Raw genomic sequence first — 19,159 nt, forward strand, 5'->3', positions numbered from 1 at the left:
TGAATCAGGTTCTAAAATTAATATAGTGATATAACACTAAAGATTCAATTAACAATTTTGAAAACATTGTTACTTGGCATTCATTTAAACTGTCTTCTCTTAGGTGGAACTCTTTTTTTTTTCAATAAAAGATTTTTTATTTATGTTTGTTTGAAAGGCAGACTTTGCAAAAAGAGGAAGAGACAGATAGAGGTCTCCCATCTGCTGGTTCACTCCCCAAATGAATGCAAGGACCAGAGCTGAACTAATCCAAAGCCAGGAGTTTCCTCCAGGTCTCCCATGCAGGTACAGGATCCCAAGGACTTGGGTTATCCTCCACTGCTTTCCCAGGCTAGAAGTAGGAAGCTGGATGGGCAATAGAGCAGCTGGGACAGGAACCAGAACCCTTAAGGAATGCTGCCATCACAGGTGGAGGGTTAACTTGATATGCCACCACGCCAGCCCTGGAAATATTATTATTATTATTATTTTACCATAGCTACTACTGCATATTACTAGTCTCTTCTTCCTCCTGACTCTTCACTGATGAGCCTCCCCATTCTACAACTTACTCCCCAGTACATCACTGTCCTGGGCAGAGGTGACTGGTCTAGGATTTGACCCCAGCTATCCTCTCTCCTGGGAATTTCTTAGTTGGAACAGAGAGAAGCAGAGATGGGGAAAAGCCTTCATTCCTGCTGCTAATAGCCTCAGGAACCCTGTTAGTGTCCTTCTAATTAGCTTGATTGTTCAAAGATGCTTAAGCTGAGGCTGGTCCTAGTGCAGTGGTGCTTACAAAGATGCTTAGGCTGAAAGAGCAGCTTCAGTGCCCTTTCAAGAACTTCCCCATTTTGCTTAAATTAGGCAGTTCTTTACAGTGACAGAAAGTCTAAAAGACTTTTAATATTACACTTGTAACAGAGAGATGCCCTTAAAATTCCTCTTCCACCTTAATATTCAAGTCAAAGACAAATACTGCTAAGGCTTAAATGGCTTAGAAAATGTGCACAATACTCATAATGACAAAAAATATGTTACAAATTACTATGTACCATATAATCCTACTTTGATTTTTAAACTGTTTAGGAAAAACAAGTATCAGGCAGTTATTATTGGCTATTTCCACAGATCCATTTGTTTTTCTTTTATTTTTATCCTACTTACCAATTTTTAAAAGGCATTTATTTATATATAAAGGGCATTTACATATATATATATATATGGCAAACTCTCTCTCTCTCTTTCCCCCCTCTCTCCCCTCTCTTCCCCCCTCCCCTTTCCCCCCCTTTCTCTCCCCGCTCTCTCCCCTCTTTCCCCTCTCTCCCCTCTCTACTGGCTCACTCTTCACATGGTCACAGTGGCCACGGCTGGGCTAAGCTGAAGCCAGAAGCCAGGTCCTCCATCTTGGTTTCCCACATGGGGGTAGGGATCCAAATACCTGTACTATCTTCTGCTGCCTTCTCAGGTGCATTAGCTGGGAGCTAGATCCAAAGAGGAGCATGCTGGATACAAATTGGCACTCAGCTACAGAATCCCAGCTTTACACGTGAAAGCTTAAACCACTGTGCAAAAACCCTGTTCCCAAGGTCTACTTACAATCAGAAGAAAAGTAGAAAAGCCTTTTAAAAATGAAATATTGAGGGCGTGAGGAGACCTGGCTTCACGGTTCCATTGGCTAATCTTCACCTTGCAAATACCTGAGTGTCATATAGGTGCTAATTCCTAAGCAGGCACCTCCACTTCCTATCCAGGTTCCTGTTTGTGGCCTGGGAAAGCAGTCGAGGATGGCCCAGAGCCTTGGGACCCTGCACCCACATGGATGACCTGGAATTGGTCTCATGGCTTCTGGCTCCTGGCTTCAGATATACTCAGCTCTGGCTGTTGTGGTCACCTGGGGAGTGAACCAGTGATTGGAAGAGTTTTCTCTCTGTCTCTCCTTTTCTCTGGAAATCTGCCTTTCCAATAAAAATAAATAAAATCTTTTTTTAAAAAATTAAGAATAAGAGACCAGATATTAGCAATTCAGGATCATGATAATGCTCTCTCACGAAAAAGTGATTTTTTTGAAAGATAATTCAGGTCTACCTTTATCCCCCTAGTCGTCTCCCATCATCTTAATTTATTTACATTCAAAGAAACATTCCTTAGATCCAAATAAAAGCAGTACCACTAGGAAACAGGTGGTATCAGGAAAGGTTGTGGAGGGGGAATGCCTGAGTTTCAGTCCCATGGAACAGCTGCGTGGGCTCAGGATAGTCGCTGGTACTTTCTGAACCTCAACTTTCCCTGCTTTAATCAGAGCACCTTCCTCTAGCTGACCACGCTGTTAAGAAAGCACAAATGCAAAAGCTCTGTGTGTGCCCAACGCACAAGCTGCCATGAGCTGCCTGCTCCTCGTGTCCCACCACAGCAGCTCCACTGGTGGGACTTCTGGTCAGGCCTCACGTCAAGAGTGGTAAGAGGCCACCATGTCCTTCTTCCCAAGCTCTCTTTGCTCTAGACCCGTTAAAAACCCAGGCACTAAAGCCCCAGTCATTTTTCTTGCATTCATTTTTCACCCTTTCAACATAATAAAATTAATTTCTACAACAGGGAAATTAATCTAGTAACTACACTTTTTACTGGCAAGGCAGATATACAGAGAGAAGAAACAAAGAGCTGAGCCGATCTGAAGCCAGCAGCCAGAGCTTCTTTCTGGTCTCCCATGTGGGTGCAGGGTCCCAAGGCTTCCAGTCAATCTTTATTGCTTTCCCAGACCACAAGCAGGGAGCTCGATGGGAAGTGAAGCAGCCAGGACATGGAACTGGTGCCTATATGTGATCTCAGCATGTACAAGATAAGAATTTAGCCACGGAGCTATTGCTTCAGGCCCGTAACTAGAAGTACACATAATATAAAATTTATCTTTCAATCATTTTTAATTGTGCAGATCAGTGGCATTAAGTGCATTCATATTGTTGGGTAACCATCACCACCATTCACCTCTGGAATATAAAACAAATAAATAGAGACATCTATTCAAGTCATTTGACTATTTAAACATAGTTTGTTGCTGTTGCTGTTAAATGGCAAGAGTTCTTTATATACTCTGTATATTAGCGCTTTGTCAGGTATGTGACTTGCAAATGTTTTTCCCATCTGCAGGTTGCCTTGTAACCTTTTAACTTTACATCAGTTCATTCAAATAGCAACAGTGCACCTGCTATGTGAGAGACACGAAGCTAATAACTGAGCAGTTTTCATACCCTCTCTCTTGGCATTTGACTCTGCCATGCTGTCAGGGCAACTGACTGAAAATGACTTTTTAATTACTACATCTTTAAAGATTTCTAAAAGAACATAAATCATTATTTTATTTATCTTACATGTTTGAGAAGATCTTTAAACAGGTTTAAGGAACTGGAGAGCAGTCAAACTTGGAACTAGAAGGGGTAGTCACTGCAATGTGCACATGCACACTGCAAGAGAGGAAGGGAGGGAAGGAGAGAGGAAGAGAAGGAGATAGGGTGGGAGGGAGGGAGAGAGAGTAAAGAAGGAGAGAAAGAAAGCACAGCATCTAGCAAGGGCCTCCTGACACCCAGGCTCTTGTAAAATGAAATATTTCCACTAACACTAATGCTTGCCTGGGAAAGTTTGGAAGGTTATATTTTATTGTTCAGTCTATTGTTCTAGGCAGCTTACAAAGGTTGTGAACTTTGGACCCAGGGACACCATACCTTTATTGAAGTCAACATTCTTTCTTGACCAATGAACAATGAAAGTTGTGTGACTCCATCACTTGAGCTGTTTTAGCTACAGCTGAACTCTTAGTAAGAGCAGAACTTAGACACTCTGATTTGTTTTCTCCTTAACACTCCCATCAGTAAGTTTCTAAACTTCCTCATCAACGTTTGTTCCCTTGCTAGACAGGTTAGCAGGTTTAGCATTTCATGCCATGATCTTTATTTGACACACCATGGAGCCAGCAATCCTATTGCTAACCGTATGATTTTATCAGAATCCAAAAACCATATGCTGTCCAACTACTTAGATGTTTAGCAGAGATACACACACTTATGCATGGACACCTCTATCAATCTCCCACCTAAAATCCAAAGGAAACATAACCCTGTTTTCAAACAAGCAGATGCCTTCATTGAATCATCTCACATACAAATATTGGATCTCTATAGAGCATTTCCCATCCTAATGTGCACATTGCTCAAAAACGTCAAGCCCAGACCCCTGGGTGAGTGTTTAGCTACACCACAGATTTGCTTTGGACTTGATGGTTTCTCTCTATATATATATATATGTGTGTGTGTGTGTGTGTGTGTGTGTGTGTGTATATATATATATATATATATACATATGAGAGACAGAAGTAGGCATTTGGCGTAGAACCGCCTTTAATGTCTTATTGAAGCCAAAGAATCAACATTTTCAAGAAAGCAAATTAAATCTGCAAAATCACTGCTCAGGAGCCACCGTGTTATAAACAGGAAATCTGTCCAATTACAACATCTTCTGAATGATGATCTTTGCTTCCATTTTGCTTTACCTAGTACCAAATCACCCATCAACCTGCTCGCTGCCCACACTCAGAGGATAGAATGGAGCACATGAACTACCTCATGCACTCCTAGAATAAACAAATCTTAAGCAAAGATCCCCAAGGGGAGCACTCGCCCCTCTTCTCTGATCCTCACGAATGGCTATCAGACAAATGTGGTCAGCCCATCACAAACCACTGCTTCCCAGCTGCCCCTAGAGTCTATAGGAGCTGACCTAGAACCTATAGGGGCTGATCTAGAGCCTATAGGGGCTGATCTTGTGCTGGGTGCCTGGTCTCAGAATGCTTGATTTTATGACCCATTATATCAGAAGAGAAAAAGCAGGAGGACAAAGATAGGCAGGTGACTTCTATTTTCTGTGTGCCCTACACCTCACAGTGCATTATGTGTTGGGGTGAAAGTTCAAGATCTGAAGCTTTGATGCCCATGTCGGGGCCCTAAGCCTGTCACAGTAGCTTCACTAAAGGGTTTGCCTGGATGTTCTGCTCCTCCTTCAGGTTCCTATCCACTCAAGTCACAAAGAGGGGGGCATCATCATGTGGAAAGGAAGACTTTTTCTTTGTAAGAAAAAGAGGCTGGGCCTTAGCTGTTAGTGACCTGCTTTCCCTGATATAGGTCAGATGGGGGTTTTCTGCTTTTCTTTGTTTTAAAAGAATCACAAAGACAGCACAAGGCTGTAGCATCCTTTTAATCTTCCTTACATAATGATTTCCAGATTCTTTCAAGGAAAGAGTGGCTATGAGTTTGTTCTCCTCATGGCCTTGTTTCTCTTCACTATTTTCTCCTTGGTCCTTCTGCACCAAGCTCTATGAGGAAGACTAGAGACGTGGGTCAGAACCAAAAGCATGATGTCCTGCCCCATTGGCCTGCCCAGGGACAAACCTGGAGTCAGGGCACAGAGTACCTCAGGGTACCACTGAGGAAGCAAATGATTGCTTGTCTTCTTCCTCTCTGTGCATATTTGGGTACTTTCTGTGCTCTCGGTCCTGTGGAGTCAACCCTCAAATACCTGTAGAAAGTTGCATCATGAAGAGAAGAATCCTACCCCATCTCTCTCCAGCTCCCAAGGCTGGCCCTTCCCTATCAGGTCGACCTGATTCAACATGTTTTAATTAGAACAACTAACAAAACTGGGACTAGAGCAATGCAAATAGTGTTGTAGTGTGAAAAACGTACAGAAGTTGAAGGAAAGGGAAGAACAAAAATTAAAAAGAAAAAAAGGAAAAGTGGAGGAAGAAGAAAGATTTGGGAAGTGGAATATGCAAGATAGGCTATGTGGAAAGTGACCCATTTTCTTAACTTTCAAGTAAGAATAATGAAATCATCTGTTCACAGCCTTGAGATCCACATACACCCCGAACTGCTAGTCCAGTGCCAAAGTGAGGGAGGGCCTCAGGAAAACAGCCTGGATACAAATAAAATATTCCTGTTCAATCATGGTATGGGGAAAGAGGACCTGGAGGGTGTGCTAGCAAACACTTAAACTTTTATTCCCATGTAGAAATATGCCACAAGACCTGGAGTTTCAAATTTTAAAGTATCATTTTATTTGAAAGGCAGAGATGTAGAGATAAAAGGAGAGATCTTCCAGCTGCTGATTTATTCTCCTAATGCCCACTGCAGCCATGGCTGGAGCAGCCCGGGGCAGACTGGAGCAGGGGCCAGCAATAAAAACTGGATCGCCCACATGGGGCCAGGGGCCCAACTACCTAACACATCACTTGCTGCCTGCTAGGGTGTATTCCAGCAATGGGTAGGATAGAAAACAGAGTCAAAACTCGAACCCAGACATTCCAATATGGAGTATAAATATTCCTTTTTAATTTTAATTTTTCATGATATAGCCTGAAGAACTATCCTTAGCCCTAGGGATTTCCTCTTCCTTTCTTTCCATATGTCTTCCCTCCTTTCCCTGCCCCATGTTATTTTCCCCCATGTTATTACAACAGTATAGCCCTCCAGACTGGACTAGTCCGCTACACATACTGGCAAACCAGGATAGGGGACGAGCCTGCTGGGGGTTATTGCAGGTCACTCCAACTAGGGTGCAGCTCCCACTGGTTTATGTGAGGACCGAGTATGTGCTGGGCAGAACCAGGCTGGACTGCAACACCCATTGGTTCCAGTGGAAGTCGGGTCTGAAAACAGAACCAACCCAGCAATTGCAACCACCAGCTGATCGCGGAGATTGACTGTGCCGAGCCCTGTGCTTGCTAGAACACACAAGAATCTGGTCTGGGAATATCTCAAAGTTTCTTTGGGGATCTCCCCAATCAAAATGCCAGACTCAGAACCCTAACCAAGAAAAGACAGAAGACAGAACAAGTCAATCAACCACCTCAGCTATTTGTTGGCAGAGAAATATTGGGCAAATGGAGACTCTGTGAGGGACTGTATCAATCAGTGGATTCTTCAATGACCTCATCATGCTTGGAATGGCAAGATTGGCAGCGATTCATAAGCGGTGACCTATCAAATCCACTTGAGCAAGTACTCAGAGCATGCCCCACATCTGGGACTTGAGGTGGGTGGGAAACTGGGTGGGGCTTCTCCCTCAATATCCCCCTTTACCTCAGATACATGAAGGAAACAAAATGGAAATAATACTCTTACCCACTTCCCTATAGCCCTTGAACCTTTTTGCCCGAATTAACTATGTAAAGATTATCAAAAATATAATTTAAAAATGCACAGAAATAAAAGAAAATAACAATATAGTCCTTCAGAAACAGTCACCAGTCCATCATTCTGCTATTTAAGTGTATCATGACATTGTAGATACAGACAATGGTAGAGAATCCAGCATCCTACTATCAAGATACATGTAACAGTGTCATTGGGAGTTGGTCTTTTATTTGAGAGTAGAGATGCATACCACACTGTATCATATGTATAAACATGTTTACCTGTATCTTGTGGAATGTAGATATTCAATGTTGTGGTCAAGCCACTGTGCCAAACACTTGCCCTGAGACCTACCATTTCAAAGCTCACCCTTACTTTTAGCAGTATGTAAGCTCCTGAGGGAAAAATATAAAAACTTTTCCTTTTTTTTTTCACAGCAAATATTCTTAGAAATACTGGCAAGGAATTTCCTACTTAGGAAAACCAAGGCTGAGTTCTTTGATGATAAATTTTCTGTTTAGGAAATTTAGATTTTTGCTAATTCCTTATACTGGGACACACCTATTTTATACCTTCTCTTGTGTCTTCTTTCTAAGCTCTCTAGGTGAGCATGTCCCCTCTTCCTTTAGGGTCGGGGAGCTCCCAGTTTGCTGTGAAGCCCAGGCAGCTGCCAGACACAGCACTTCCAGCCTCATGAAGCTCAGGAAAGGAGCTGAGGAAGATGGGCAGGAGCTGCTTAGAACACTGAGTCAAGGGGCTGGATCACTAAGCCCTGTGAACAGAAACCAACCTCAAGCTCTCAGGCCCCACCCAGAGACAAGGCCATCACACAACTGGGGGCTGGAGTCACTTGACTTCAATTGGGATCAACAGACATCAAAGGGCAGCACTGAGCTGGATCTTCTCCCCTCTTCAGCTCCTCCTCCTCATATGCTGGGGTCCATTTAGTGGCTTCCACATCCACTCTTTGGAGAAAAGGCAGGTACTGTTTCCCACCCTGACAAAACTGACTGAGACTTGGTGGCAAGGAGCAGCAAAGCTCATGGGTATCTCCCTTTCTTCTACTTTAAGCTCTCTTGCCCCAGCTACTCTTTTGGCTAGATTTTCAAATGTCTTCTAAGGGAGGCCTTTCCAATTACACAGCTAGATACCCTATTAGACCACCACTTCAGGGGTGTATGTGGGTCGCAAACTGAATCTTTATGACAGAAAAGGAAGCCAGCCTTCAACTGATTGTGGAAATTTCACAAAGTTCATGAAGATTTTTAAAAACAAGTACAAAGGATGATGGATAGATAGATAGACAGATAGATAGATAGATAGATAGATAGATAGATAGATAGATAGATAGATAGATAGATCAGAGGAAGCAGTATCAAGGAGAACAGTTCTACAGACTAATCTAAAATATACATCCAAAACTTTCAAAGTATTTAATTTGACTTAAGAGATCTAGATAAAATGGTCACCACAGCATTATTCCTACTAATGAAAAGTCAGAGCTGGCATTGCAACATAGTTCGTTAAGTTGTCCAAGCACAACCCAGTATCCCACATTAGAGCGCAGCTTCAAATCCTGGTTGCTCCACCTTCAATCCGGCTTCCTGCTAACACACCTAGAAAAGCAAAAATGGTTCCAGTGTTTGGATCCCTGACACTCCTTGGTGGAAGGCCAGTGGTCAGACCTTGGCTTCAGCCTTGCCCAGAGGTTCTGCCTTTCAAATAAACTTTTAAAACAGTGATAGTGAGGGATCCTTCCTCCGTGACCTAGGTGCCATCCTTCCACCACAGCAGCATCTAGGTAGCTTCAGAGGGATCTGGGGACTCAGGCTGAGAGCCAGCAGAGCAGAACAGGCCTGGGAACTCCTCCACATGTTTAGGTCCCTGGCAGGCAAGTTGGGGAGTGGGTAATATTAGGGCCCAAGGTGGGCATACTGGTGTGGTGTGCCATTAGACTGGGCTTGGGGACTTGTTAACATGCCTGAATCATAGCTGGGTGGAGGGATGGGGTCCCAGGGCAAGGCTGGTTGGGCAATGCTGCTGTAACTGCCAAGAAAGGAGGAGACCCAAGTCAGGCTGGATCTAGCATCCACCATTGTGCATGAGATCTGCTACTGGGAGGAGACCTAAGAGGGAGCTTAGTGTATTCTTCTGTTGGGGTATAGTCCCCGCAGATGATGTAAGAATTAAGACCTGGAACAGCCCAGACCAGGCCAAGTTACAGTACCCAACAGCATATGTGTTGCTCAGGTCTGGGGGCAGACCCAGGCTGGGCCAGTTCCTAATACCCACTGGCAGATGTAAAAACTAGGACAGGGTGCAGAACTGTCTGGGTCAGGCTGCAACACCAACCAATTCACATTAGGGCCAGGACTGGGGGCTGGCTGGGCTGGGCTAGGCTGCAGCACCCACAAACATGAGCTGGAAGTGGGCCAGGCTACAGCACCTACTGGTGAACACCAAGGTGAGGTGGACCATGCCAGACCAGGCTATAGCACACAACAGCACATGTAAGGTCCAGCACAGTAAGTGGCAAACCTGGTAGGGGGTGCAACAAGGATTTCCCTGCTGGAGTATTATTCCTGCTGGTGAACATAAGAATGGGGACCAGGGGCAGACCAGGCTAGGCAGGGCTACAACACCCATTGGCCTGCAAGTGAACGGGGTTAGGGGAAAAACACAGGTTAGGCTAATCGAATATATCCACTGGAGTTTGCATGAGCCAAAGTAAGTGCAGACTGGCTGAGCCTTGCCGCAGCATCAACTAGAAACTGCTGGGAAATGGGGGAAACCCTCTCATGCTAGACTGCAGAACCATCTGGAAAGTTCAAGATCTGGGGCTGGAAATGGGCCTAGCAGGCAAACCATGGACACCTCTCTGATGGGCTGCATTTCCCATGGGTGAGCATGAGAAACAGGACTGTAGGTGGACTTGGCTGGGCAGGCAGTAGCACCCACCAGCTAAGTGTGGGCAGGAAAGTGCAGTCAGTTGGCCTGAGCTGGACTGTACCACCCATTGATATGTACAAAAGTTGAATGTGATGCAGGACAGGCTGGATCGGTCTGTTGCACATACTGGCTTATGCAGGAACTGGGGCTGGGAGCAGGCTTGGTTGGGGCTATTGGAGATTGTCCTGACTGGGCTATAGCTTCCACTGGTATACATGAGGGCCTAGTATATGAAAAATAAGATTGGGTTGCGCTGCAGCATCCACTGGTTTGTGTAAGAGATGGGGCTAGAGACAGAACCGACTCCGCAACTGCAACCACTAGTGTGTGTGTAGGTCAATGTAGGTGACAGACTAAGCCAGACCCCGTAATGGCTAGCATACACAGGAGTCAGATCTGGGATCATATCAGCCAAAATTTCTGTGGAGGCCTCCCTCAACTGCACCACTGGACTCAGAACTCCAACCATGGGGAGATCTGACCGTGGAATACATGAGTCAGAAATAAGCCTCCTCAGTTGCTGAAGACAGTGCAGTGGGCAGCATGCCCAGATACCCATGGGGGATATGATAGTCCATTGGGCCTGCAGAGGACATCTATTACCATAGCATACGATGGAGGATAGATCAAATTGATCAGCTATCCAAGTCAAGTGTGACAGCAATAACTGGGTGAATGGAGACTCTGAAGTGGATTATGTCAGCAAATGGACCTTGGAAGGATTTCCTTATCCTTAAAGCAATAGAATCAACAGCATTTCAGAACTATCAAAACCACTTGAGCAGGAACATTGGAGACCCTGTGATGACAATGGGGAGCCATCCCCTATCCCCAGATACTGATGTGATTAGGATGCTGGTGGTGGCTTCTCCCCTTATCTCCCCTCTTCCTCCAGAGAGGGGAAGAAGAAAAAGAACATTGGAAACAATGGTCTCATCCACTTTCTCCTGTTCCTTGACTCTTCCCACCCTAATTGGTGTTCCACATGGGCATGCATCTTTCTCAACTATATAAACATCACCAAAAATAAAATTTATAAAATGCAAAAAAATGGTGAAAAGTAAGAAAATGATACACAGCCACAAAGAATATTGATCAACTGATCCATAGATAAGAAAAATGTAGCACACCTACACAAAACAGGACAGCCCTCATCTGTAAAAGAATGATATTTTGACACAAGCTACAGTTTGGAAAGCTTGAAGGCTTGAAGACATTGTCCTAAGTGCATTAAGGCAGGCAGAAAAGGACAAGAACTTCATGGTTTCACTTACAGGAGCTACTTCAAGCAATCGAATTCGGACACAGAAAACAGAAGTGTGGATGTTAGAAGTTGTAGGGCAGAAGTTAGGGAACTTTCTCTACTGAGCACAGATAAAAAGGCTCTGCAGAGAAGTGGTGACAGTTGTACAATGTGAATGACTTGATGGCACTGAGACCTACTCTCAAAACATTTACAATGGTGGATTTTATATTATATGTATCTTACCACAATGCCAAGCATTTTCAAATATCTAGCAACAGGAACATGTTCATTGTGTGAGAAATTGTATATGGAAAATATGGACAATGCTATAAAATTATTATAATCTTATATATAGGGGGAAAAGACTATAAAGATATCCCCAAACCCAGAATGCTGGAAGATGCCATCCTCTGATCAATACAGCCTTTAGGCAAATTACAAATTCAACAGATACAGGTAATCAAGTATATATGTGTACTATCTTAGATAAACATTTAACAGAGGCCAGCACACTGGGAAGTAAAGTTACATTACAGTACACATCTCCACTCCTGAATAAAAGTAGGATTCTCATTGTGAAATATGTTAATATACCCGTACAGCATGATACTAGACTTTCTACCTATACATACCATGCCATGAAACCTTAATTAACGTAAAGTGAATCTTATTCATAAAGTGAATAAAAGAAAAAGAAAAGCAATAAAGCTGATGAGATTTCTAAATTTTAAAAACTCATCTCTAGATGGGATTATGAATAAACTTTGCAGGATTTTTATAACTATAAAGTAAAATTTAAAAGCCAAACGCTTGTATCTCTCTCCTCTTATTTCCTTCTATAAGGCAGAGGTTTTGGGTTTTGTTTTATTGACTACTAGATGTTTAATTCTTTTTAAACATTTATATAGTTGTTTATAGAAAGGTAGAGTAAAAGAAAGAGAGATTTTCTGTCCACTGTTTCACTCCCCAGATAACTGCCACTGCTAGGGTTAGGTCAAGCTAAACTCAGGAGACAAGAACTCCAACCAGGTCTTCTACATGGGAGAGAGGTACTCAAACGGTTGAACCATCTTCTGCTGCCTCCCAGGCATGTTAGCAGGGAGCTGGTTCAGGAAGCAGAGTACCCTGGATTGCAGCCAGCAGTCTAATTTTTTTTAATGTTGTACATTCATTTTCTTTCCTTTTGTCTTATTTTTGATGATGTTTACATAGCTGATTAGAGTGGGAAGGGTCCAGGATCAGAAGATCCTTCTTCCTGCATCCGGGGGAAAGAGAGATAAGGGGAGAAGACACACCTAGCTTCCCAATCACATCAATACCTGAGGATGAGGAATAGTCACACGATATCATCCTAAGGTCCCCAATGTGGAGCATGCTCCATGGGTCAGACCATTGGTCCTGCCATTCTCCCCATGATTGGAATTCCAAGTCCAATGGTTTAGTTGGCAAGATCCTCAAAGAAATCCCGTCTGAGGTGTTCTCAGACCTATCTCTTGTGTGAGTACCTGCCTGCATGGGGTTCAGTTCATTCTATCATCCACATGAGCCTGCATCCACTCTGGTAATTGCAATTGCTAGGTAAGATGTATCTCCTGCCCCATCTTTAACACAAACCAGTGGGTGCTGTGGCCCAGGCCAATCCTGCCCACCATACATGTGGCCCTCACATAACACCATCAGGAACTACAGCCCAGAATGGTCCCCTTACTGGACTGGTATCCAGCCCCAGTTCCTGTGCTATGCAGTGGACTGGTCTGATTTGTCCCACCTCACATTCAGCTCTCACACACACGATTGGGTATTGAAGCCTAACTCATTCCAACCAACTCCACCCTCCAGCACGCACTCATGCCAGCAGGTGCCACTGCCTGTCTAACTAGGCTCACCTCCCCAGCCCTTATTTTCATGCTTACCAGTGGGAATTGAAGACATCCCAAGCTGCAACTTAACTCACTATGCCACAATGCTGAACCCTGGAGCCTTAATTCTTGAATAGTGTCAGGCACTTAAGGGGCATGCCATAAACATGTAAGTAACAGAATGAGTCAATGAAAATATGGGTAAAAGGACAGAAAAATTAATCCTCCTGCTGCTATAACAAAATATAATACAGTAGAAATTTTTAAATAACAGAAACCTGTTAGCTACAGTTTTGGAGGTTGGGAACTCCATATCAGATGCTAGTGCTATAGGCAGCAGCTTTACATGCCATACCACAGTGTTGGTTAATAAATAATTTTTATAATTATTCAAAATGAAATAAAACTCACATGTGGAACTAACAGATGGGAAGTGTTTTAGAAACATCACTGGAACAACAACTGAACAGCCGAGAAGGTGAAAGTGATTTAAATAGAGAAAGAAGAAATATTCTAGTTGTCTGGAAATTCTGAAAGTGTAGTCAGGTGGGCCATGTATTTATTCAACAAATCCCACTAAAGATCTTCCACATGCTGGAGACTGAGATAGGGACCAAGTGTTAAAAAACAAAAAAGCAGGATTATATTTCACTTGTTTGACTCTACAAGGATTGTTGAGAGTTTTGGAAAAACAAAGCCTGATGTATTTTAAGGCAAAGGGTCCAAATCAACATTTCATAAGGTGAACGTTAGGGATCCCAGCAACTGATGAGATCCTCATTTATGTTGTGCTACAAGAATACAACAAAATGAAATGGTGAGATTAAGTAAGTTTATAGCATCTCAAGATCAAGTGAGTTTCTCAAACAACAGCCCAGGTCCTCTGAGAGTATTTACCACTCTTGGATACCAAGACTCTGACAAGGAGCAATGTTTCACAATTTACCTCCTTAAACTCATGCCTCATTCCCAAAGTCTTGGTAATTGTACTCCGTGATTAGATTAACTCATGGGTAGAACCCTTGTGATTAGATATGGGTCACTTTAGAAGGAAAGGGAGAGAGACACAGAGAGAAGCACCTGTTAACACCATATGGGATGCAGCCACAGAAGACTCTTGCCAAGCCCTGTCTGAACTCTGGACCCACAGAATCACTATCCAAAACAAACTTCCTTCTTTACAGGCCAGCCTGAGTCAGGCATTTTGTTACAATAACAAAAAAGTTGGCAGCTCTGTTTTCCAAATTTTTTTAACAAGACACTATTTCTAAGGATAGAATTCCATGGCATGAACATTATCCTCTGATCCTAATGAGATCATTCACCTTCAGAACAGATGGCCTAAGAGCACAGATGCAGGTAGACACTATGGCATACCCAAGACACCCTTAGCACCATATACAGTGGATACCCAAGTCCATTCTGAATCACGCATCAATCCTATCCTCTCAGCTCCTCTCCCACCCTGCTATTCTCCAGTTACAGAGGTCAGCATTCACTCTCTTTCCTTTCCATCATTGCTTGGAACTTGGCTTTAATGAGTCATGTCTTACATTTCTACTTCTGAACTGAGTTTCACATAACAAGGATTCTGCTTTCTCCCCCTAAGCTGCCTGGGGTTAGCTTGGGTAAAGCTCCCCCTGGATGAACTGCTCCCCTTATCTGGGAGGCCCCCAGACAAGGCATGAGCAGGTCCTCAGAGAAATGCAGTAAATGGGGAGAGCTTTTGCCTGGTCTTACTTTCAGCTATGTCCTTGACAGATCTGACTTTCTATAATGTCCTATTTCTAGGCAGCAGTTTAAATACTTTTGGTACCTGGGAAACCAGCTGTTGTTGAATACTTCAGCATCTTACTAATCTTCACACAGGGCGTGGATGCTCTGCCACATATCTGGGAAATTTTTTATATGATAAATAAAGCCACTCATCCAAGGTCCCTGGGTAGTGTTCTACCTGCCAGTCACATGCATAAAACTCACAATGAGTGAAGGCTTGCTGTGAAGACTTTACTACAGTCTTAAAAACCCCTCTCATGCTTTATCTCTTACCTTGTAACTTGAGTTCTCATTCCAAAATCCAGTGACCTCATTGATTGCAGCACTTCAATACAGCCCATGTACTGCAAGAAAAACAGAAGCATGAGTGGGACAATACCAATAAGCTGCCCATTAACTACATAGGGACTTCTGAGGAAACTTCGAGTCACACTTGCACACTTACCTACCATTGACCATTAGTGGACACAAGCTTTGTGTCTCAGTTTACTTTTGAAACATCAGCTAAATCCAAGCTAGAATGTCTTAGATGCAGACAGCCAAACCTAACATGGTTAAAAGCATGGACTCTGGGGTCAGACCAGGTGGGTCTACATTCTAGCTCTGCCACTTTTTTGTGGAACCTCAACAAGTTACTCAACTTCTCTGCATCACAGTTTTATCATTAACAAAAGGGGGATCCCATTGGAATCGAGACGGTTATTTCACAATGTAAGGTTTTTAGAACAATGCCTAGGACAGACAGAAACCCAAGCATCAGAGGAAACAAAGATAAATATGACAAATCATATAGGAACACTGAAGCTTCTAAAGAGATAGCATGCATATAGAAATGCAACTAAAACAAGATCTTAACAAGTTTTGAAAGCTCCAGGAAGTACAAGAAAAGAAAAAAGTCATCTCTTGCCAAAGTGATTTGGACATTTAGGTTGATTAAGGAGCCCTAATAAAGGGATTTTGATTTCTGAATGATTCGTATCTAATATGACCATGGTGGAGAGCCATGCCTAGCTGATGGCAACAGCATGATGTGATTGGATGTGGGTTTAAGCAGTAGAAAGGTGGGATAAGAGTGAGGGAATAAGTTAGGAACCTCTTGTCAGAGGGGAAGTAATGACAGCCCACAGTGAGGAGGGATGGTGGCAAGAGGCATGAGGGGACAGATTCAAGTGGTATCACAGAAATAGATACTACAAGACCCAGTGATTGATCTGATACTGAGAATAAACGAGAAGGATGAGTCAAGGATGACTCAGAAGTATCCAGCCAGGGTGGCAGAGGGAACAGTGATGCCATCAACAGGAAGGGGAAGATGATGAATTAGTTTGGGACACACTGATGACAAGACAGTGGAGGGGGTATCCAAGAAATAACAAGCTGGCAGTCAGACATGGAATTCTGGCTCCTGGAGTCTAGAGCTGCAGATTTGGTCTTCTGTATAGCTTCACCAGGTGTGGTTGTGGGAGTCAGTCCTTTGCATAGCCTTGGTTGAACAAAGCATGCATTTCTCATTCTTGCTTTGTACCTGATATGACAAGTCAAGCAATCTGATTCAAAGTGATCTGTCAGCCCTTTGGGAATGGTATGCTTCCAGTTCAGGTTTCCTTTGGCATCCTAAGTGTTTCCCTGCGTGGAAATGGCAACAGCATTGTGGAAAGATGGCAGGAGCCAAACAGGGGGTGAAGAGGGCACCTCCTCCAGACACGTCAGTATTTCTAAGCAGTTATGTCCATAGGTTTAACATCCTAACAGCAGCTAAGTGCACAAATGTGGCCTTGAGCCTAGTGTTGGGCAGAAAACATTAGCTAGAACATTCTCAGACAGACCCCAGTCAATTACATCTCTCTTAGGGTCTTCAATATAGTTGCAAAAAGATATTCTGAGTGTTTGATCCTATCCCAGTCATACTTAACTTAGACTTGGGTATCACAGGGAAGTAAGTGATGCCCGGAGAACTCTTTTCAATAGAAAGAAAACTTACTGGGAATAGAGAGCTCAATTTAGAGGGTGGAAGGCTCCTCTCAAAACTGTCATGAAGGATTCTGAGGAGCCAGGCTCCACATATAAGCCGACTGAGGAAAATGCTTGCATATCCTCCCTGGAGGTTCTGACTTCCCCTTCCAGGGTCCTCTCCTCACCGCAGAGCATAACCTGCTCCCCTACCACACAGGCCTCTAGCCTAGGACACAATAGACTCCCCATACACAGGCTGGGGAGCAGGTTTGGGCTACACATTGCTTTCTCAAGACTCCCTGTTGGTATAAAACTCAATGTCATCTTTCTCTAAGGCTGCAAATCACTTACTTAAGACAAGGTAATGCCTTCTCACTGTGTACTTTCAAAAAAAAAAAAGATATTTTACACACACACACACACACACATATATATATATATAATTTATTCTAAAGGCAAAGTTACAGAGAGAAGAGGAGAGACAGAGAGATGTTTGATCCACTGGCTCACTGCCCAAATGGCTACAATAGCCAGGGCTGGGCCAGATAGAAGCCAGGAGCCTGGAGCTTCCTCTGGTTTCCCTCTTGTATTCAGGAATTCAAGTATGTGGACTATCATCTGCATGGAGCTGAGTCTCAGGGAGCTGAGTCTGGAACTGGCACGCATATGGTTTACCAGCATTGCAGGCCATGGCTTACTAACTCACTACACCACAGCATTAGTTCCCAGCTATATAGTTTTTGAAAAGGTGACCAAGCACCTACATTTTTCACACCCTGCCACAAAGTCTTTTCAAAAATACATATCAGATCATGTCACTCCTCTAGTATCCAATATGAAAACAAATGCACTGGGCTGGCATAGTGGTGCAGTGGGTAAAGTTGCCACATGCAACACTGGCATCTCATGCTTGAGTCCTGGTTGTTCCTCTTTCAACTCAGCTTCCTGCTAATGCACCTGGGAAGGCAGAAGATGAACCAGTTCTTGGACCTCTGCCACTCACACGGGAGATCTGGGTGGAGTTCTTGGTTCCTGGTTTCAATCTGGCACAGCCCTTGCGGTGGTGGCTATCTGGGAAGTGAACCAACAGAGAGAGGATACCTGTTTTCTCTTGCATGCTCCCTCTCTCTGTCTTTCAAACAGATACACAAATCTCCTAAGAGAAAGGTGGAAATCTCTTCTCAATATAATCTATCACATAGCCTACTGAAAAGAACAATAAATGCATTGCCATAAACTCACTTTAAACTGCCCTTTTTGCCCTCTGTTTATTCCTTCTGCCCTATCTGTGTCTCTCACCCCAGACTCTGTGGTTAGATCAGACTCCTTTCAACACCTCAAATGTGCCCCATTCTTTCCCAACACAGGGCTTGGGTCCTTCCTCTTCCCTCTGCCCAGCTCTTCCAACATTGCTCTGCAGGACTGACTCCTTGCCACACTTCAGGCTTCAATTAAAATGACACTCCCGTTCCCCCTCCTACCACCTCATCACAGCCCCAACAAGTCACCTTCCCATCTTCAGAGTGATTCGTTGATATGTCCATTTGTCCATTGGTTATCTGTCTGCATTCCCTGGCTGTCAGCCCCTGCCCCTAGGAGGGACCATGACCACCACTACATCCCCAGCCCCTGGGACAGTGCCTAGAATCTGGCAGGTGTTCAGTAAATATTGGTTGGAAGAGTGAAAGCAGCCTCGAGGCTTCAACACTACTGAACCTTTAAGATGAAAATCAAAGTGGGAGAGAGTGAGGGAGGTGATGATGTGTGGGTAGCCTCCAGGGAAGACTTAGGCCACATAGGGCAGGGACTCCAGGCAGGGCTGCGAGCTTCTTGGTTCTTTACTCCACATTGTGACTTTGATTATCCCTCACTGGCAACTGGCAGCAAGCAAGCAAAACAGAGTGGGGATTGTAGCAAGTAGGCAAGTAGAAGAACAGAGCTGACTTCTGATACAGTCTGTAGGCTGGGAGCAGAGAGCCCTGAGTGTTTGGCATAGTAGGTTCGGATAGTAGGCTGCATGACTAACTTGAGGAGATAACAAAGGGAGCCAGATAGCATGGAGACACTCCAAGGCTGAGGAAGTGCAAATCCTACCTGAAGGATAATGTCAGAGTAGTAGCAATTGACCCAATAAACCGACCCAGTGATAACGGCCTTATCTACAGCCTCCTGAAGCAGTTTCCTGCCCACTGCCCCAACCCTCTTGGAGCTCCAGGATT

General features: G+C 43.9%; 1 protein-coding gene across 1 annotated transcript in view; it reads right to left on the reverse strand.

Annotated features, from left to right (window-relative positions):
* SHC4 (SHC adaptor protein 4) overlaps positions 1–19,159 on the reverse strand; it is a 137,065-nt gene that overhangs the window by 79,287 nt on the left and 38,619 nt on the right. Inside the window, exon 2 of the mRNA XM_040969336.1 lies at positions 15,261–15,331. Within this exon, the coding sequence (XP_040825270.1) occupies positions 15,261–15,331 (71 nt within the window). The remainder of the gene's footprint in view (positions 1–15,260; positions 15,332–19,159) is intronic.

Source organism: Ochotona curzoniae, unplaced genomic scaffold, assembly GCF_017591425.1.
Source record: "Ochotona curzoniae isolate NIBS_2020 unplaced genomic scaffold, NIBS_Ocur_1.0 scaffold_4701, whole genome shotgun sequence".
NCBI lineage: Eukaryota > Metazoa > Chordata > Mammalia > Lagomorpha > Ochotonidae > Ochotona > Ochotona curzoniae.